The following is a 22,191-nucleotide window of genomic DNA, read 5'->3' as shown; positions in this document are numbered from 1 at the left end:
ATGGACGGGGTGGTGACCGGACAGGTCCTTCCTTTTTAGGACCTTCTGGATTCAACATAAATGCACGATATGCAGTCAGCGAGCAAGCCTGCCGGAGACTTATCAGCAAAACCTGCACACGGCAAAGCGGCGCAATCAATCATGGCGCTCACGCGGCTTCTGTATTGAGCTCTGCGACTCGGAGAGCGACGGCGATGGTGACCTTCTTATCTGCTGCCGGTTTAATGTCACATTTTAAGGAGCGAGCTGGTGCTGAACTTTGACCTTGTTTGCTTGTGTGTTTTTTTCCAAAGGACGGGCAGAGCCAAGTGTGCTCAGTCAAATGAAATATCCTCCCTACCTCCCTTTCCTTCTAGTACCGCTTGATATATGGAACCAGAAACAATGGTCTCTTCCGTTCAGTTCTTTTTAGCTATATGCTTTTGAGGTAAAAATCGTTGGACAGTTTTAGTTTTCGACACCTCTTGGCAGTTTATTACCGTATTTTCCGGACCATAAGCCGCAGTTTTTTTCATTCAGCCTGTTGCTTATTCATGTCTGTTTTTGGTGTTGGATTTTGTCAAATAAATTTCCCCCCAAAATGTGACTCAGGTGCGACTCGTGTTGTGTTTTTCTTTATTATGCATTTTATGGCTGGTGCGATTTATACTCCAGAGCGATTTATAGTCCGGAAAATACGGTAAATGTTGATTTTTACGGTACCGCCTTCATATTTGTTCGTAATGGTGTAAGTGAAATTGAACATTTCTCACCTGTAAACATCAAATATCCCATTATAGCCATTCATATGATTATCTGGAAGCTATATTTAAATTTGGAAATTTACCCGGATTACCTATTCACCTGGTTTTTATTGTCGTGTTTTTACTCCAAGTAAGGTCACTTGAACGTTTCATTGGCGAAGGCTCACAGCCGTTTGTTGATTGCAAAGACATCCGCGGCGCCAAGGACGGAGCTTTTCGGGTTTGCGTCGGCTCAAATATCATGCTGGATTTGAGAGTGTGCTACTGCCCTCCTGCTAAGCATTTGCATTTCTCCGAGTCTTTTCCTTTCCTCTTGCTGAAGTACAGCCATGTTGACACAAACCTTTATGCTAGCATACTTCCATCTGTCGCAGTCATGCTGTTTGAGAGCAGCATGACTTTATTTTGCCGCTCTCAGTTTATCGATCAGATGTTTGCGGTGCACTATTCTGAACGTATGGCAGATATATAATTCTTTTTTTATCGTTTCCCTCTTTTTGTAACTGTAAAACAACTGCAACACGCTTTTGTGGCCGAGACCGGGTCTAATTGATCGAGGCTGCTTGGTATTTACTTACATTCTCGGGATGGGTTGTTTATTAAAGAAACGGGGAAACTGGGCTATTTTTCCGGACGGTTGTTTTTCTATGCATATAAATGGGTGCATATTGTATGTGTGTGTTTTTTTTTTCTTCATTTATGTTTCTTCCAAGCACTCTTGAAACATGTAAAACTGCATGGCTGCTGTCCAAGCACGGCAGAGTAGAGCGAATCCAATCTACACTCCAGTCAGATTAGCTGCTCTGCTGGCATGTCATGTCTTTAAGTGTGTATTTTAGAGTACAGACACTAATTTAGTGTGCAAAGTCAAGTGAAAATATTTTGAATCCTCCCTTTTATGCTTTTTATGTTCTGGTAGTGGTGCCGTAGAGTCAAGATGGAATGCAAAGAGATAAAAAAAAACGGATTTGTCAGTTTCGACATGCAACAGTTTTACAATATTTCTTATAATTTCTTTTCCATACTCTTTAACAAATTTTAAGTACTTTTTCCATCTTCTATCTATCTTTAACTAATTTTGATGATTTTTGAATTGAATTATTTACTTCATTTTTTATTTTTGGGGGGAGTTTGGAGTGACAAGAGCTGTGAAACAGCAATGTGCCCGAAAATAAATAATTCAATCGGGACTTGTATTTTCTCACAGTTGAATTTTACATTAAAAGAACTGATTGTCAATTTTTTAGCAGCTGATGTCAAGTAGTCAATTTTTGGAAACCAAATCAAATGTAGGTCAACTCCATCATCTCAATCCCAAATAATAATTTGTCGCATCTTTTCTTTCCTTCTCATATTGTTCCAGTCTTCTTTTCGCTAACTTGTTTTGTTTTCTTTTGAAACTTGTCTGCAAACAGCTTCATGCTTAAAATGTGCTTTATGCATATCAACACACACACGCTGATGATGACAGATGGCGGTGGCGGCTCCAGACTGCACGTTTGCCTCACACTACAGACGGCGGCCAGTTTGTCCTTTGTTGCACTACTATTAACGTGACCTAGCAGATAAGTGTTGAGCTGAAAAACAGAACGACAACAGATTCCAGGCAATTTGGGATGCCCTTCACCGTGTCGTATCGCGCTCCACACAAAACAGGATCCCTCCATTAGACCCTCGCTATTGCTGTCGCCGCTTTCCGAACCAGAATTCTTTTGTGCGCCCGTGTTTGTTTTCCATCCCCGCTAATCACGTCGGCTTTCTGATTCCGTCGGGCGCCGTTGTTTGCGCTCGCACGCATGTTAACCGCCCGTATGCTCTCTCGCGCACATGCCTAGAAGATTGCAGCGTTGATTATGTGTCTGACGTTGTCAACGGAGTGACATCCCTTCTAATGAAATAATGGCCTAGTGGCAGAGTGCTGGAGATTTGCACATTGGAGACGTCAATTACGCTCACTGTGATTTTCTTTCCATTTAATAACAAAAAAAAATCCCCACTTCTTTCTAAAGGACGGGCACGCATTGTACAAAAAAAAAATCGGAATAAAAGCCATTTTTTCCCCCAGGAACACTTCAGGCTAAGTGTTTTTTTTTCTTTTTCTTAGAAAATGGATAGAAAGGACGTTAATGCAACAGCACTTTAGCGGGCCCATCACAAAGAAGCCGCTGCCCTCCTTTTGTGCACCAATCAACGCAACAGTCGGTTGTCTTCCAGGGCAAATAACATGTTTTTCACTTTTATGATTTCACCTTTTATTGAAATGCTGTTTGCTTAGCCACATGACATTTAGCATTCTATGTTTTGATCAGCAAATTCAGTGTGGACTAAAGACAACAAAAGGGATCGTTTCTGTATTTAGGTGACCCAGCTCAACGTCCACATGACTGACCACTCTGTGTGCTTTCAGGGTGGATCCGATTCCCTATGACACTCCCAAACCAGCCGGCCACACCAGATTTGTGTGCGTATCCGACACGCACTCGCGTACAGACGGCATCCAGATGCCCTACGGCGACGTGCTGCTTCACATGGGCGACTTCACGGAGCTGGGCCTCCCTTCCGAGGTCAAGAAGTTCAACGACTGGCTAGGTAATAAACAGCTTAAATGCTTTTACTCATTTGCGTGGGTGCTTTGTTTTAACCCTGATTGACTTTTTTTTGATGTCATAGAAAATGATTTATAGATAAGCGACATAGTGGGGCAGACACGGGACACATGGCGCACGCGTAACAAGCGTGGACCACACAATGAACCTCTCGCCCCTCCTTCGTGACCTCACAACCGCTGTGCTTAAGTGTCTAGTTTAACCTTTGCGACCTAACACCCTGGATCAGTTAACATTTGACCTTTGGCTCAGACCACATGCCGTGGAAGGCTGCGTGAACGCACGTCATGCATGACGAAAAAAAAAAAAGCATTTCTCTTTGGGTTGTTTTCACCTCAGCAATTGGGAAAAATGAGCAAGTGCATATTTTGTTTTTTTGATTGTTTTCTTGGGTTTGTCCACAATGTCCAAAAAGTCAATACACGGGTTTGAAAGACTTTTATGGTCAAGTAAAAACTATTTGTGCAAAAATCCAATGCAGTATTTAGTGTTAATGCAGTTTGCTCAAGCAAATTTTTTGCGGAAGTATGAATTATTCTAAATCTTCAAGACAGTCATATAAAATATGAAAGCAATGTGAATCACAAACAGTTGCGACGCCAAAATAACTTTTCACAAAATGATTATTCCAAGTGGAGCAACAAAATCTCCCCATACATACTGTGTTTTTTTTTTCCCCATAAATCTTTCCCTTTATTAAGGAAGAATAAACGCTAAATCTTAGCATATCACTCTGCTTATGCTCAGTAAGATGTATGATGCCAGTAATGAAAAGCAGAGCAAATTCCCAGTTGTGCTGGAGATTTCTTTGATGGTAATTAGCTTTCCCACCTTCCCCACCGTGTGGTGACTGGGGAACACATTTGCTTGCGTGTTTGTGTACTTCCAAGTCGTGTGATCTACTTGGAGAGTTGGGGAAACTCGAAAGATGGAGCTCGCATTTAAGTTTAGATGGGAATTTATGATGCTCAGATGAGATGAGAAAAAATAGGATTCTCGAAATGTTACTATCAGAGAACTTATCGCGTGCTGCTACTTTCAAGGTCGCTTTCAAAGCTGAATTAGTTCTTATTTTGCCACACGCAAAAGATTGAAATCGTTCTTTTATGTGCGTTTCATTTTAATTTGAATACCGTAATTTTCGGACTATAAATCGCACCGGAGTATAAATCGCACCCGCCATAAAATGCCCAAAAAAGTGAAAGAAAACATATATATGTATATAAGTCGTTCCTGAGTATAAGTCGGCCCCCCACCCAAACTATTAAAAAAAAAAACGCGATTTATATTCTGAAAATTACGGTAGTACGGCACATAATAGCAGATTATGCTAAAGAATCCCCCCCCCCAAAAAATAGGGAGAACTGAAAACAGGCTGGTGGAAAAGAAATGTTGAACGGGTGAACAGAAGGGTGATAAAGGCCAGAACCTTTGGTTGAGTGCTCAATCGGCTAGAATAAAATAGTAAGTTAGTTTTGTGCTGCCGAGAGGGTACGGGGACAAATCACCCAGACGGAGAAGCGCAAAAAGGTCACTGGAGACATTGAACGATGAGGGAATGAGAAACGTAATAGATGTTCATCGCTATGAAGTTCAGGTTCACCCGTTTCCGCCTGCCCAGTGTCTGCTGAGATGGATAGTCCTCTGCCGTGGTCAAGTGCAACTATCAGATGTGCTTGTGACCCCCGTGACTCTGTGGAACGATAACGGGGCAAGACAGACTATTCCAAAAGGAAGTCACACAGCTGTGGGCTGTTTTTTTTTTTTTTATATCTTCTCTTCCCTTCTGCGATTGTTTGAATATCTTAAAGCCGCCGCTCACCAAATGTTTGTTCTCGTCCCCAGGTGGCCTTCCTTACGAGTTTAAGGTGGTAATCGCCGGGAATCACGAGTTGACCTTTGACAAGGACTTTATGGCTGAGCTGGTCAAGCAGGATTACTACCGATTCCCCTCGGTCTCCAAACTCAAACCGGAGGACTTTGACAATGTCCAGTCGCTCCTTACAAACTGTGTCTACCTGCAGGACTCGGATGTCACCATCAAGGGATTCCGGATATACGGCACACCCTGGTAAGACCAGAAACTGGAAAGCTTTCATTTTTTAGCCCAAAGCCATCCTCGCCGCGTCTTCCTTTCATCTTCACTGAGTCACATTTATTTCCCGTAGTGTTCTAAATCCCCAAAGTGGAAGGGGTGGCCTCCCTTCTGTCGGCGTTTGGCCGTGTTCCAGCTCCCCTCCTCGCAGCTCACTTCTGTACGCTCTGTCAGGGGCCTCGCTAACATGCGCCATGCTATTCCCAGCGTGCGCATTCCTTTATGAGCGCGGGACCTTCGCCCGCACTCGGGGCTTACGTTACACCTGTGTTTTGACACGGGGTTAAGTGATACGCACGGTACCGGGACCCGCTGTCAATCGGCTCTCATGTGGAAAGAACTCGCGGAAGGCTGGCGTGATTGTCGGAGGAATGTTGGAGGGAGCAGACAGAGGCTTGTGGGGTGTGTGGTAAAATAAGAAGTGTTTGTGAACGGGAAGTGTTTACTAGCCGCGCGGATGAGATCACCGCTGCGTTTTGAGGACGGTATGGCAATATAACCGAAATACGAGCAGAGGCCAGATCAAACCGAATGTCCATGCGCTGATGTTATTCGGTTATTGTTTAAAACAGGGGCATATAATCCCAAGATAAATCAAATACAAAATACAGGTGGAACCTCAAAATAAATACCTGGAGTCACCCATTTGGTAAGTGTGTGAGGGTCGTCGCCAGTATGAGTATAAGTCGCACCCCTCGGCCAAACTACGAAAAAAAACTGCGACTTATAGTCCGGAAAATACCGTAATCGTATTATGTACCGTGTGTCGGATTGGTTTAAAGTCTGCATTGTGTGATATGTTGAAAAGTTCCATCATCTGTTTTGTCTATTTGAACACACATCGATGTGCCATCCGCTTATTATTTATGGTCAAGATGAAAGCTACTTCAATCGGTACCCCCCCCGCAGTGCCATTACGTGTTGTGTTCAAGGCTTTGGCAGTATCTACTCGGTGGTTCTCACCAGTCTGGTCCAGGCTTAAAATAATCATGTAGGTCATCCTTTCGCAGTTATAATTAGCAGCCTTGGAGTCTCGCTTGAGAAATAATGGTGTATTTAGTGGAGGAGTGCGGGTCACAGGGAAAAGAGACCGCTCTTGTTCTGTCCTTCCTTCCACCTTTCTTTCCTCGTCTCGGAAAGGAAGGATGCGGCCTTTGCTCCCTGGTGGGTGTTTAGCGTGAGGGCTGCTAAGTGTCTGTTGTGACAGCTGGGGGGAGTCTCGTGAGAGAAGTAGCGGACAGCTTGACCACCCCCTCCTCGGACTCCACACCTCCTTCACACCCATATGCCCGGCGTGGCCCGAGGTCTGGCCTTCTTGTCCGCTGTGAGGTCTCACTTAGCCACGTAGTGACCCCTTCACTTCATCGGCAGCTCACCGACTGGGTGGCCGACCGTGCCCTCTCGGGCCTTCTGCTGCCAGCTAGGCTAAGTCGGCGATCGCGGCCTGTTCATTTAAGCAACAAATGCAATTAATAACATATTGTTTATCTCAAGAGCATTCGCCATCGTTGAAGTCAGTCCTTGTTTTGGCTTTCCTCCGAAAAATAGGTGGGCCGATGTGAAAGCAGTCGGCCATGAAAGATACACAACACACACTGTTTGATGACAGATGCTTAACAGAGCAAATAGCTCAAGCTCCTTTCCCCAGGCTCGCTCACTTCTACACACACACACACACGTATATGGACGGGCACTCATACGCATGCACACACACACACACACACAGTAGACGACCTTGTCAATCAAAGTTGTTGCAAGAAAGCTGAAGGTCTGTTTCAGACGGACAGTTGGTGGTTTGATTATATTAGAATCGTTTGACTGCTCCAGGCAACAATCTTTTGGACGGAAACATGTCTTTTTATTTATACACAGTTTGATATTCCGTCACATTTTCCAACCCTTTGATATTACCTTGTTGAATTTAAGGGTTTACAATTTTGTACGTGGAGTTGTTTGAGTACAAACTATTACCGTAAATTCCGGACTATAAGCCGCACTGGACCAAAAGCCGCACCAGCTAAAATTGGGGGATATTTTAGTTTTTTTCTTATATAAGCCGCACCGGACTATAAGCCGCACGTGCACACGCGTTTTTTTACAAAGAAAGACCGTTCACAGAAAGCCTTTTTAAAGTTTTTATAACATACTTTAACATTTGACGCAGGTCACCTAGCGTGCATTCCTACTAAAGCTCATAATAGTCACAAGCAACACAGCCAGAATAAGCAGCAGCCATAGTAGTGTTTCAAAATAGTATTTTTGTTGTTGTTTTTTTCTTCAAGATACCGCAGTGTATAAAAGTGATCAAGTCATCACAAAAATCACGAAAAAAATCCTTATATAAGCCGCACCAGACTATAAGCCACAGGGTTCAAAATTTTGGAAAAAAGTCGCGGCTTATAGTCCGGAATTTACAGTATAAATGATCAATGCGGGTAGCAAAACGGAATCGATATTTTTCTACAAAATATTTCTTTTGTTTAAATGAAAGAAAAAATTAAGCAATCAGATGCGAGTATTTCCGTGGCATGCTTCTTTAAGGTTCTTTGTTGTGTAATGGAGTCCTGGCACAGCAGGATGGTCACAGGTATGTGAGGAATCCTTCTGCTTCTGATTTCTAATTGGAAGAAACCGCTTCCTTTCGCTGTGGGGAGGGAAAAAAAAAAAGCTTTATAAGACACTGTAAATCCAAAACGATCCAGATTGGTAGTTGTCTGACATTGTAAATACGCTCCACGTGTGTGCGCGTGCGTGTTTGTGTGTCTCCCAAAGGCGGCCGATTAAATCCAACTGCCCTCGTTTGCTCTCTGTAGCTCACGTCGGGGGATTCTGGAGGGCCGAATGCAGATTTGTCATTTGCAGATTTGAGTCTTATTCATGTATTCATTTTCTGCTGGAAAGGTCGGCCGTGCGTGTGCGCGTGCATGTGAGTGTGTGTGTGTATGAGAATAAGAAAGTGAGAAATAGGCAAGGAAAGCCAGTAATCCCAGCGTAGTGTTTAGCTTTTATTGTTTGGACCGCATATTTATTTACTTTGTAGCATAGTGTTCATTTTTTGTTTTTCTTCTGTACTGTCCTCTGTCATCCAAGTGTGAATTTGTGTCGGCTTCTGTTGAGCTTAATCACCTCGAAGTCGGCACCCCCTTCAGTGGTGCCAGTTCCTAAAAGTTTGCATTGGCTGCCAGCCCAACACAACAACGCACACGAGGCCCCCCGATAAGCCAGTCGGGACAACTTCTCGTCGTCAAAATCAAGTTCATTTATTTTTTTAATTATTATTTTTAATTTTTTTTTAAACATTATTCACATCATTTTTTCTTAAAAAAAGTTCATTTATTTTTTATTGATTTATTTCTATTTTCACTTTAATTTTTCCTCTCGCAGATTTGTCAATATAACCCTTTTTTTTTTTTTTTTTTTTGCTGCAATATAACTGTGCGTTCTTTCCTGTCCAACAAAAAAAGAAATACACCCCTACGCTGCAGCCAAGGTACTGTCGCTGCATCCCCGAGCTTTTCCGAAATGAGTTTTGCGTTGACAGCGGTGTCATGTTAATTTGAGTAGTATTTCAGAATTAATGAGATAATGATTTATTGACGTTGAAAATGAATTTATATTTAATGGAGCATAAAATGGTGAAACAACTGCTGACAAGGATGGATTGCGGTGGAAGTTGCCTCCGCCTCACTATGCTCGGCTGCTTCTTTTCCGTTGGTGCTGCTTCTTATGCGGCGGGGAAGCCAGTTTTGCTGCTTAAGCGTGTGCGTGCCTGCACGTTTGTGTGTGAAGCTGCGTGAGCTTTTTCACCTGAGTGTCAGCCCAGTGAATGAGAGGGTTAAGTGATGGATTTGTGATGGCGCCCTCACTTTTTTTGCACCATGACGACTCGGAGCATTCCCCGCTGAATGACTCACCCTCCCTCCCTCGGCTGCACATAGACAAGTTCTTCGCTCGGCTCGTCTGTTCTGCCCCGTACGCCCTGTTTCACATCTCTGCTCACTGAACGCCCCCACCCCCACACCAAGGTAAGCCCCAAATATGTCAAAGGGAGAGTGATGAGTCCTCGGCACCGCCTAATAAAGCTCTCCTCAGTGGCCTTGTGCACATCAGTCACCGAGGGGTGAGGCGGACGCAGGGGTCTGCCTCGCGACATGGACGACAGCTCCATCACATATTTGAGAATGAAAAAAGGGCTGACGCAACCGAAGCAAGACCTCGAAAGGGTTGCGTATAGGACCAGGCGATGCGATCGAAAATACAATTACAATGCATTTCTTTCGTAGTTTGGGTTAGGGTTAGGGTTAGGGGTGCGACTTATGTGTGAAATTATTAACACATCATTTCACGTGTTGTTTCCTGACTTGTATACCGTTTTTTTCCATGTATAATGCGCAAAATTTAACTTATTTATTGTCCTAAAATCTGGGGTACGCATTATACATGGGTACAATTTTTTTTATTTTCTTTTTTTGTCCGGAAATGGTACAGAGGCCGCCATTACAGATGCGCTTTCTTCTCTGCTGTTCACTTCAATCACGCTCCATACGAACACAATGCTCTCGTATCAGACGCTTGCGAAACATTTCTTCGCTAGTTTGCTAGCGCATGCGCAGTGATACTGACCGGCAGAATAACATCCGGTTGTTCCCAAAGATGATCTTTTTTCGGAAATAATTTTACGTTTACGGACTTAAATAGGAGTCAAAATTTGGGTGCGTGTTATACATGGGTAATGGCTTTTTTCCAGCATCAACATGCCATTTTTAGGGTGCGTATTATACATGGGGGCACATTATACATGGGAAAAAACGGTATGTCTTTTTCTTCTTTATTATGCATTTCATGGCTGGTGCGACTTATACTCCGGAGCAATTGATAGTCAGGAAAATAAGGTGATTGATTTCTGTTTGAGTGTAATTTGGCTTCTAGACCCTCACCAGTAAAAAAGAATTGACGAGTGAGGTTGTGTCGAGACTGTTGACTTGGCTTGATCCGAGGTTGAGATCAGTATTTGTCAATATATGTCAACACTGCAGCAAAATGTGCATTTGTGCGTGTGTAGATGCTCGTGGGCTTGAGAGCTGGGTTGACCTTGTTCGGTATTTCAATGGTCAAGAGAGCCATGACGAACCTTGTAGCACCAGTGGCGAAACTGCACGCTAAATCACGTTTTCACCTGCATGCCTTTCATTTTCCACCGTTGTCGTAAACATCCATCTGTGGCGGTGAGCAGCCGCTTCGAAATGCAGGACATCTCGGCTAATTTCAAATGAGATGATGACATCCTTGCCATCATTTGCCGTACTTAATTCCTGTCATGATTCACGTGTTCTTGCCAGAACGAGTCGTCTGGCGTAATAGCAAATTTGCTCGGCTACGATGATTGCTTGTTTGACCCTTCGTCTTCCTTCGTTAGATAAAAACATCAAATGTGTAATCTGTATTTGCACACCTGCTTTCGCTTTGTTTTTTTTAAAGACAATGTTCTGCAGTATGAGCAAGTCCAAGTGCCCTTTGCTCTAAAATGACAAACAAAGGTCAATTGTGTTTCTTTTGTCCTGGCGAACTGCAGATCATTCATCTGTCAAATGCAAAAGGAAGTTCACTTCTCCCTCTCTGCTATTTATTTTTTCCCGTGTCACGTTTGACCTCTCACTGGCCTCTGAAGTGTGAGCTTGTGTAGATGATGTGCTCCAAAGTGGCCTTGTCACCCTTAGAGCCTTAGAGGACTCCTTCGAATTGAACCGATGATTTTAAAAAAAAATATATCATCATCATCGGCAGTCACTCGGAACGAGTATGACGGTCTTCTTTTCAGGGTCGTCTACTTGTGGGTCCGCAGGTGGGCGTAGAGGCCGATCCGGGATCCACATATTTTTGTGCAGTGTGGGCAGGGGAAAGTGGCGGTGGGTTGTGGTCGTGCTGGAGCCAGTTTTTGTCTTTCCTTTCGGAGTTGTCGTTTGGTTTCTGCGACACGGCGGAGTTCCTTTTCGTGATGTGCTGCACCTTCTTGCACCGCTGCCCTCCAGCAGTTCCTGTTCAAGGCGATGCGCTCCCAGTCCCGAGATGTTATTTGGAATTTCTTGAGATTGGTCTTGAGGTTGTCCTTAAAACGTTTCTTTTGCCCGCCCGGGGCTCGCGGACCTCTCTCCAGCTGGGAGTATAACATCTGTTTGGGGAGGCGGGTGTCAGCCATGCGGATGAGATGTCCTGTCCATCGGAGTTGGTGCTGCATTATTAAGGTGGTGATGCTCGGTATCCTGGCTTCCTCCAGAACGCTGATGTTTGTGCGTCTGTCCTCCCATTTGATCCGGAGTATTTTCCTCAAGGTTCTCTGGTGGTGTTGTTCAAGAGCTCTTAGGTGCCTGCTGTAGGTTGTCCATGACTCTGCCCCGTAAAGTAAGGTGGGGAGAACCACAGCTTTGTAAACCAGGAGCTTGGTGTCAACCCGGAGGTCTCGGTCTTCGAAGACTCTTTTCCGGAGTCTGGCATACGCTCCACTGGCACAGCTCAGGCGATGGTTGACCTCGGAGTCAATGTCCGCTTTGGAGGAGAGAAAACAGCCGAGGTAGGGGAAATGGTGAACATAATCAAGTGCAGTGTTGTCCACATTTATGATGGGCGGAGTAGATGGCTGGTTGGGTGGGGGTTGATGTAGCACCTGGGTCTTCTTGATGTTCACGGTCAGACCCAGGGCTCTGTATGCCTTAGCAAAGGAGTTCAGGATGCCCTGGAGGTCTTCTGCAGAGTGTGCTGCTATGACATTATCGTCTGCATACTGGAGCTCCACGACCGTGGTGGTTCTGATCTTGGTTTTGGCTTTGAACCTGTTAAGGTTGAAGAGCCTGCCATCAGTCCTGTACCATATTGGGATTCCGTGTGGTAGTTCTTTGTTGATGAGGTGGAGTATGGCGGCAATGAAGACAGAGAACAGGGTGGGTGCAATAATGCATCCCTGTTTGACCCCTGTCTCTACAGTGAAAGGCTCAGTCAAGGAGCTGTTATTGAGCACTGTGGCTGTCATTCCGTCATGTAATAAACGCAGTATTCTGACGTATTTGTCCGGGCAACCATACCTCAGAAGGATGCTCCATAGGGCCTGGCGATCCACCGTGTCAAAGGCTTTTGTAAGGTCTATGAAAGCCATGAACAAAGGCTGTTTATGTTCACGGCATTTCTCCTGGAGTTGGCGTGCTGTAAAAATCATGTCTGCAGTGCCTCTAGATGGGCGAAAACCGCACTGCGATTCTGGGAGAATTTCCTCAGACAGTGGCAGTAGGCGATTGGCAAGAACACGAGCAAGTACTTTGCCAACTGTTGAAAGGAGCGAGATGCCCCTATAGTTTCCGCAATCCGCTTTGTCCCCTTTCTTGAAAATGGTCACTATCAGAGCATCCCTGTGCTCCGAGGGGAGTACTTCTTTTTCCCAGACCTTCAGAAAGAGGGAATGGAGGTGGCGCTGGAGCTCTAGTCCACCTTCCTTTAGGACCTCAGCTGGGATCCCATCTGGCCCAGAGGCCTTGTTGTTCTTCAGGCTCCTGATGGCATCTTGGACCTCTACTAAAGTGGGAGGTTCACCCATGTCTTCCCTGATGGGACTCTGAGGGATGTGACTGAGGAAATCTGACTGAGTTGTGCTGTCACGGTTGAGGAGTTCCTGAAAGTGCTCTCTCCACCGGTTGTTTATGGACTCATTGTCCTTCAACAGCTCCTGCCCGTCTTTAGAGCGTAGGGGGTTTTGGCCGCGATGGCTTGGGCCGTAGACAGCCTTAGTAGCGCTGAAAAAGCCTCTGGTGTCACCAGAGTCTGCCAAACTCTGGATTTCCAGTGCCCTTTCTGTCCACCAGGAGTTTTTAATCCGTCTCACCCGGCTCTGGACGTCAGCCTTGGCTTTGGAGTGGGCCTGTCTCTTTGCTGTGCAGGTGATGTCATTTTGCCAGACACGAAAGGTTTCCCTTTTCTTGGAGATGAGCTGTTCTATCTCTGTGTCGTTCTCATCAAACCAGTCCTGATGCTTTCTGGCCTTGTACCCGAGAGTGGCACGGCAGGTGTCGAGGATGGAAGACTTGAGCAGGCTCCAGTGTTTTTCGATGTCCTCAGGGTATTCCTGAATGAGGCTTTCTCCAAGAGAGGCCTGAAACAGCTGCAGGGTGGCAGTGTTGTTCAGGGCCTCGAGGTTTAGTCTCTGCCGGCTCAGCTTCTTTTGGAGTCTCCTCTTCCTCTTGAGTCTGATGGACATCGTGGATCGTATCAGGCGGTGATCTGTCCAGCAGGCCTCTGAATCCATCATGGCTTTTGTGATGGTCACGTCGCGCTGATCCCTGGCTCTGACAATGACATAGTCAATAAGATGCCATTGTTTAGAGCGAGGGTGTCTCCATGAACCCTTGAGTTTGTTCTTCTGGCGAAAGATGGTATTTGTGATGGTAAGGTCATATTGAGCACATTTGCTAAGAAGCAAAACCCCGTTGGAGTTGATGTTTCCAATGCCTTCCTTTCCAATGGTGCCCTTCCAGAGGTGGTGGTCCCGGCCCACTCTGGCATTGAAATCTCCCAGTATAATAATCTTGTCCTCTTTGGGGATTTTTGACAATACATCATCCAGACAGGCATAGAAGGCCTCTTTTTTGTCCTCATCGGAAGCAAGGGTAGGTGCATAAGCACTAAGAACTGTTGCCGTCTGGTTGTTGACCAGCACCAGACGGAGGGTCATCAGGCGCTCACTGATTCCCACAGGGAGTTCAGAGAGCTGACTGATCAGTTGGTTCTTGATGGCAAAACCAACCCCATGGATCCTAGGCTCATCTGTGGCCTTTCCTTTCCAAAAGAAAGTGTATCCACCCTTTTCCTCCTTCAGATGACCTTCCTCTGCCCGCCGGGTTTCTGAAAGAGCAGCTATGTCAATCCGGCATCTTCTCAGTTCCCTGGCAATGATGGCGGTTCTCCTCTCCGGCCTATCACTGGTTACACTGTCCATTAGTGTGCGCACATTCCATGCTCCAAAATTCATGTTTTTGTGGTTTCGACCGCATATTGGTGATCCCTCTGAACGCGGTAATCCAGTCGGGAAGTTTGAGGCAGGCTATGTTTAGGGCACCTTTTCTAGCCCCTTCCCCATCAGGGGTGAGCAGAGTGGATCCTAAAAAGGGCTGCTCAGTCGTGGATGCAGCTACCGAAGAGCTCTATCTGCCTCGGTCCAGGAGCCCAACGATCATCTAACATCCACCGCCTGATGTGCCAGCTTGTGACTAGGGGCTTCCAGACTTCACAATCCTGCCCCCGTTGCCACTTACTGGTCGCCACAGGACTTTAATCCGGGATGTAAGGTGGATTCCCTGAAAAAGACGCCTGTGCGTGACTTTGTTTAAAGTGGGGAGACTGGTGCACAGACAGTCACCACACTGTCCTTGACAGATCGGGGTCAGAGTCCAGTGGCAAGGAGACCAAGACGACTGGTGACCCTTTTCTGCTGCAGCCTTCATCCGCCTTCCCAGCCGTTGTGACGCCACCCCTCAGGTCAGCCATCATCCTCCGCCTGGTCCACCGTTGAGGTCTTCACTATTTACCCATAGCTGGAGCTGTTTACCCACAGCCGGGACAGTGGTTGATGGGCAGTAGGGCGTGTCCACACACCGGTGGGCCTACATGCCACATCTCTGGGGCCCACTGCTGCTCCGAGATCCTGCACAACTTAGCCTGGGACCGCAAGGTGCCAGTTACCGTGTGTGGCCACGAGGAGGCGTGTGCAAGTCTTGGCAATGGAGAGGCTGTGTACCGGCTGAGGAGACTTACACACTCGGCTCCTCTTTTCACCCCCGGAAACAGAGGGCTAGCCGGTGGCGGTAGCTGAAAGCAGAAAAGTGGCAAGCAGAGGCAGCATGCAGCATGCACAAACTACAGGCACTACTACTCCAACACTACTGCACTGACGCATCACACGCCCTGTGCGCTGATGGAACACACACACACACACACACACACACACATTATATATATAATATAATATATATATAATATATAAATAGATATATTTTTAAATATACAAATATCATATTTTTATAAATATATAATATGATGTACATTAATAGAATATATACATATAATATATAAATAAATATTTTTCAAATTAATAAATATCACAGTATATTTCTTAATATTTATTTATGGATAAGCAAGCACTGATCCACTTCAGAGTCAATCGTGTAAACTCGATTTTTGCTCTTTGTTTTGTTCCAACTTTTGCACCAGTGTCCTTACTTGCTCTTGAAAGTGCACTGCATTTGGAAGAAGTTTCATTTGATTCTTGCTGCTTAAACCGTTTGTTTTCTCGTGGAGGACAGCATTTTATTTTTTTATCGCCAAACCTTGGCTTTAAGGAGCCATAAAAAAAAGAACTTGCATCTTTTACAGCTTTTTGGGTGGAGACTGAACCAAGGGTAGCACCTGCTGAAGGACGGCAAAATTGAAAAGGAGACAAAGTGGCTTTTGCAGCAACCACAATAATAAATTGTATAACCTTAATAGTCGGCTTTGATTTTTAATTGATAAATGTGCTCCTTTCATCAGCCTATGTTCAGACTTATTTTATTTTCACTTGAACGTTCAAGCCATTCCTTTCATTTTTCATGCTGCTGTTGAATTTCCACATTTTCCACCACTACTGACTGTTAAAAGCAAAAATGCAATTAAGCCTGAAAAGCTATTAAGTAGGTCCAATCAAAAGCGCCGCACAAACATATTTGGCATGCGCTGCAGCGAGAAGAACAATGCTCTTCAAATGTGCCGTTTTTCCTCAAACGTGTCTTCCGCACTTTACCATCTGTCCAGGAATTGGATGAAAAATAACATTGGCGCTCGTGTGCCATGTGCCGCAGACCTGGAACCGCTGCAGCAATTCTTTTAATTAAAACGGGAAATAATTGTTGTCAAGCAAACGGTTCTGAGACACGTGAGACGAAAAGAAAGCCAGCAGGAGGAATACGGCGGGGGATGAAAGACAGTGAGCGAGTGTTACAGAGTCCTGGCCAGCTTGCTGCTGTAATGAACATTAGGGCTGCGGCATAAATTTAATGACCTGTGAAACAAACAGCGTGGCTGAGACCAATGCTTCGGAATGCTAAGTGGCTCTATCATTAATACTAGTTCAGAGATGCCACTGTGTAAACACACTGGAAGTCTCTTTTTTCCTGGAAGCCTGTAAAACAAGGTAGCTATGTGATGAGGATGATGACGATAAGGCAACACCTCTGCAGATCTTTGTAAAAGGCTCACGCCTTTTTGTGAATGTGCACTATTAATTACCGTATTTTCCGCACTATAAGACGCACCTAAAAACCTCCAATTTTGTCAAAAGCCGACAGTGGGCCTTATAATCTGGTGCGCCTTATATATGGACCAATATTGAGCCACTACAGAAGGCGTGTCCAAAGTCCGGCCCGCGGGCCAAATTTATATATCTTATATATGGACAAAGTTTTAAAATGGGGCATTCATTGAAGGTGCGCCTTATAATCTGGTGCGCCTTATATATTGACAACGTTTTAAAATGAGCCATTCATTGAAGGTGCGCCTTATAATCCGCTGTGCTTTATAGTGCGGAAAATACGGTAACCTGTGCTAAGATATTGCTAGCTTAATAATGCTAATGAGCATGCAAGTTATACACCTTACTAAAGTAGTTCTTTGGTTCATCATGTAGACAACATGACAAAAGGTTTGATATTCTTAGAGATGCTCAACTTAGTAGAAAACTAAGTTTGCCCCGTAAATTGCAATTGATGTGGATGTATCAGTTTGTCCCTCTCGTCCTTTGAAAAGTTCTCTCCTGTATACGTATTTCAACTCTGTACACGCTACGCAGGTAATTTAGGTTGTGAGGGAGTGCTCTGCTTGTGATTATGAGGAATGGAGGCTTAATCAAAAGATGGAGCTCTGTGGGGAGCAGGGAGGAAGCTAAACGACGGTAGCCCCGAGCTAGCCAGATGTCTTCAGCGCGAGGACGGATACATGGCATGGGCAGGCGGCTCCGGGCGATTAAAATGCAATCACAATTCCCTGGAAGTTAGCCCAAGACGTAACCGGTCGGGGACTACATGGCGATGAGTCCCAGGTCTCGGTCTAGCGAGTCATTCGGAAGAAATGCTAAAAACGCTTGCTAATCAGCGGCGGGCTTCTCTACTATCAATATGTGGGTTAAAGCAGGGGCCAGCGTGACATCTGAATGTATCCATCTGTTTGCTCTGGCTCTATTAGGTTCCATCTTGGTTTATGCGCCACGCTGCGTCTCCTGCTTAGACTAGATAAATATTTGAACAGCAGAGTGTCCACGACTGATGTGGCCCAAGGTGTGTTGGTCTTGCGTAAACCTTAATTGTTGTGACTTTGCTGATACACAAGTTGGATGTTACGAGCCATCTCACCGACATGATTCTATTTGGTGACGGTGTCAAAGGTTACCGACAGAGTGCCGGCGTTATTGTTTATCTCCACAAGCGAAAGGCTCAGATGAATAAATAATGCATTCGGTGCGACAATGAGGCAGTCGTGGAGTTCCACGTAAAGTAAGACTCTGCTGAGAGTGTTGCAGACTTAATAATACCGTTGTGAAGAATATCGTTACTCCACTGACTCCAAGGTAGCTGCGGATGGCGAGCTATCAATCAGCATTAACAACGGCATCTTCAATAGCGAGGCGGGCTATCTGCTCTGTTGTGATACCATTAACATCATCCTGCTGCACTTCCCTTCCTTCCTGCTGACCTCCTCCACAACTCTCCGTGCCAAGAATATAGTTTGGACCACCAGCATGGATGCCGGTCACAAGTGACACTTGGTCATGTGATTTAAATTCTTACAAACGTCATACCCAGTAATATTCGTGAGGAATAATTCATGGTCCGATATGGATATGCATGTCAATACTTGGGTCGTGTAATTGTACCCGCAGTACGCATGTAATTTACTTGTTTGGTACAAACCCTGGAGACCAACAATAGCCGTTTGTGCGCTTTCCTGTGCCTATTGTTGCCGCCGCGTCTCGATGCCCTCGCTAACATGCACTGCTTGTGAGGTCAAGACAATAGCTGCAGACAGAGTGGCATGTATCTGCGCCGCTTTGACCCCGCCAGCCCTTCCTGTTGCCTCGGACGCCCCCTCCTCCGCTCCCCGCATCCTCGATCTTTGACCTGGACAGCAAAGACTGTCTGGCTGTTATGCCGCTACAAGGCAGGGTGCGCTCTCAGCGCTTTGACAGGTCTGTGAGAAAACCTGCAGCTTGCCGGCTTTCTCAGGAGAGCGCGATACAGAGGAAGAAAAACAAATGCGTTGTAGCTTCATTGGTAAAAGCTTTTTGGATCAAAAATAGGACATGCAATGAATAGATATTACGAGTAACGAAGGCACTAAAGGTTAGCTTCTTTAACTAACAAGGGCATGATTGCGTTTATCGTAATGACCTTCATTGATGAGCTTTGTTTGGTACATCGGAATTCAATCGATTTTTTTTGTATCGATGGTTGCAGACTTGCCAAGAAGGAAATTTGAGGAAATATCTCCAGCAGTAGATGATTTGATTGCGTAATCAGTCACAAGTATTCATGATTTCATGGCAAAATGTTTTTAATCACACGCATTGATTATGGAATTAAAGGAAGAAAAAGAATGTCATAAAGATGCGTCGAAGGTTGAGTAAAATGTTTTTTTGTTTTATAAAATTAATTGGAGTTTATGAATAATGAGATAAATTGGTGGCTCCTCTCCTCGGGTCAACATATAACCCAGATGCCCGATTCCTATTTGAGTCTTTCAAGCAAGTGGTCACAGTTTTAATGCCATCATTTTTCTAATTTAATTTGCTCTGAGAAAAGACTCCAACGTGGTCCTCAGAGGCAAGCCGGGGAATGAAACGTGGCCTGTCAGTTTTTGTCAGCCAATTTCCCCGCTCCCTCATTTCCCAGATATATTATCCTCACTGCCTCCCTTCACTCCACTTGGCCTCGCCACCCTCCCCTGTTCGCCATTGTTCTCCTGGATCAAGTTCACGGAGGTCGGGGCTGGAGAAGGGTAATGGGACCCATGGCCCCGTGTCTCGGAGCAGGTTGAATAGGTCTTTGGCCCCCCCATGGGCTCCCTGAATAGGACCCAGATTCCACTTCTTTTTATGAGTCTGGTTTCGAGTTTCCGGAGACCTGCCCGGCCTTCTCGACTTCCATTTTCATATCCGTGTTCCCACAACACCTCACCGCTTTTCCTGAGCTCCACCTGCAACATTCACCAGCAGCTTTGTGCCCCGCACGCACACATTTTATTCCATCACACTCGGTTCACAAGCCTCCAGACGCAAATATTTCACGTGAATAGTTTTCTGCCATCGCTGAACACTCCGTTAGTTCCATCTATATTTTATAGCAGCGCTTCTTTCTGTTATCACGCCGATTGGGTGGCTCGATTGCGGCGCATCGTCGGACTCACTTGTTTTCGGTCGCGTATTTTTATGTTGTTGTTGTCAATCAACACAGCGAGAAGGAAATTGTGTTTTAATGGCATCCCATTAACTTGACCAGCTCATTGTTATATTGCCTGACAAAATCTCCACAAATCAAACTTGGTAAGAGATTTATGGCTGTCATTTTCACTATCGTGAGATGCAAGCTTTCAATTAGCCAGATGGCACGGTTGTCGGATTTACAGGAGCTGGGCGTTAGTTTGTACTTTAATGTTATTTTTATATGAGTGATAACAGTAAAGAAGACAATAACAAACTGTCTGATTTGAATTTCCCTCCAATTTCTTTTATTGTTAAATATTGTTTTTATTTTTATACTGGACTGTGGCCTTAATGCCGGGAAATTATCGTACTGCCAGATTTGACCGTCATTGGTATTAGCCCGCACATAAATCAAGGGCTATCCAATCTCAAATTCGGTTGGGCCAACGTACATGTTTTCGCGACGCCTGTTTTTCGCACGTTTCAAAACAATGTAGGTAAGTGACGCAAGTGTTGCATTCAAGGTATCAAACACTGTAGGAATTTCTGAAGTTTTGCAAACTGAGATACCTTCCGTTCAATGCATTTCAATTCAGTCAGGCTGGGCCACTCGGAGGTTGGTGCTGGGCCGCATGTAGCCCGGGAGCCGCCAATTGGTTTACGCAAACATTGACTAAATCAAGTAATAAATGTTTGTGATGTACTGTAAATGCTACTCCTTTATGCACATGCATTATATCCCATCTTGTAATTCCCAACGACATCATGGGATAGATCTCAGACACACACAGAACAACACATCTGCGGTGTTGCGAATAGCTGAAAGCCGCCGCGTCGGCGAGAGCAGCTGTGTTTGCTACCAAGCATCTGCTGGCTCAGACAGCGGTTGGTTTACGTCGCCGGTCTGCGGGTCAAACTGCAGCTGGCTGCGTCTCAACCCCGGGGAGAGCGTTTGTGTAGCCTCGTGTACACGCCAACGTGTCCCTCTGGTTGTAGCTTTTTCCTAAGCGGGCTAAGTCCGGTGGCCAACCCTTAGCGTCTTGGCTTTGGCAGCATGACTGCAGCAAGATTAATCCATTCCACACTCCATCAGTCACCAGGCGCAGGTTATTAGTGCTTGGACACACACACACACACACAAACCCTTCACCCCTGTGACTTCACTTTCCACCTTGTCCCCAAAGTTTGCAAAGGTGGCCTTGATGCTGAGAGGCCATTTTTCAAAAGGCTACACTTGGCTCCTTTTAATAAGGCTACTCGGGTTTCCGGGATTAAACACACAAACACACAGCGACCCAGACACACACACACATGTTGGACTGCTTTGCGCATACTAGTGAGTGTCAGGTAAGCGCACCCCCATGAGGCTTATCAAAGTCCCATTAACATGGCCCTCCTCATTGGTTCTGACAGGTTGATCAATTAGAGCGCAGGCCACCTTTGACCTCCGGGGTTCGCTGACTCGAGAGGCCAGATGCGATGGATCACTGGTCCTACACACACTTTCACACACACAGACTCACCTCTCTTGTTAACCGGTCACAGTGCAAATGTTTTTGTAGCATCTTGTACCACTTTGATAGCTGATGGTGCAGCAGGTCTCGCTATTAAAATGTGGTGGAGAATAATGCATGAATATTTTGGAAGCGGATAATATAACAGTTGCTTATAAATTATACATAAAAAAATATGTCACATCTTTCTGTGTAAATATTGTATGGACAAATGTTGGCTATATGTAGATTATTAGCAGTTGTGCATTATATTCAAGTGGCCTTAAATATAAGGCCATAAATAATATAAATAATAAGTAAAATAAAAAAATTAAAAGAATAAAAGAATAATAATAAATAAGTAAATAAATAAATATATATATAAGTATGGAAATAAAAGTCATAAAAGTATGCCAGGGTCGTCCGCTGGGCAACTTTATGGTTAATAGTTTTATTATGGTAAAATTCTCATTACGTAAGTTTAATGCTGTGAACAATGTCAAGATTTCAGTTTCTCCTATTTGTACCATGTCATATATCTCATGTTGGCGAACGTGTGCGCAAGCGATACATCAAGACGTACCAACAGCGAGACTTTCAGGCCCGCCGCAGCAAAAACGAGAACAAAAAGAATGGAGGTCCTCTTGGGCTTTTTATTTTATGATGATTCTTCTTCTTGTTATGATGGCTTTCAATTACAATTCATTGCGGTCTTGTAGCCTCATTTTGATAAAACAATAAGGTCCTCCGGTGCCAAACGTTGCGAGGT

At 45.0% G+C, this 22,191-nt stretch overlaps 1 protein-coding gene across 1 annotated transcript in view; it reads left to right on the top strand.

Moving 5' to 3' along the window:
- Nucleotides 1-22,191, top strand: part of mpped2a (metallophosphoesterase domain containing 2a) — a 35,604-nt gene that overhangs the window by 8,159 nt on the left and 5,254 nt on the right. The window contains exons 3-4 of the mRNA XM_061275868.1: nt 3,151-3,332; nt 5,195-5,420. Of these exons, the coding sequence (XP_061131852.1) occupies nt 3,151-3,332; nt 5,195-5,420 (408 nt within the window). The remainder of the gene's footprint in view (nt 1-3,150; nt 3,333-5,194; nt 5,421-22,191) is intronic.

Source organism: Syngnathus typhle, linkage group LG4, assembly GCF_033458585.1.
Source record: "Syngnathus typhle isolate RoL2023-S1 ecotype Sweden linkage group LG4, RoL_Styp_1.0, whole genome shotgun sequence".
In the NCBI taxonomy this organism is placed as follows: Eukaryota; Metazoa; Chordata; class Actinopteri; order Syngnathiformes; family Syngnathidae; genus Syngnathus; species Syngnathus typhle.
This window is presented reverse-complemented; position numbering and strand designations above follow the sequence as displayed.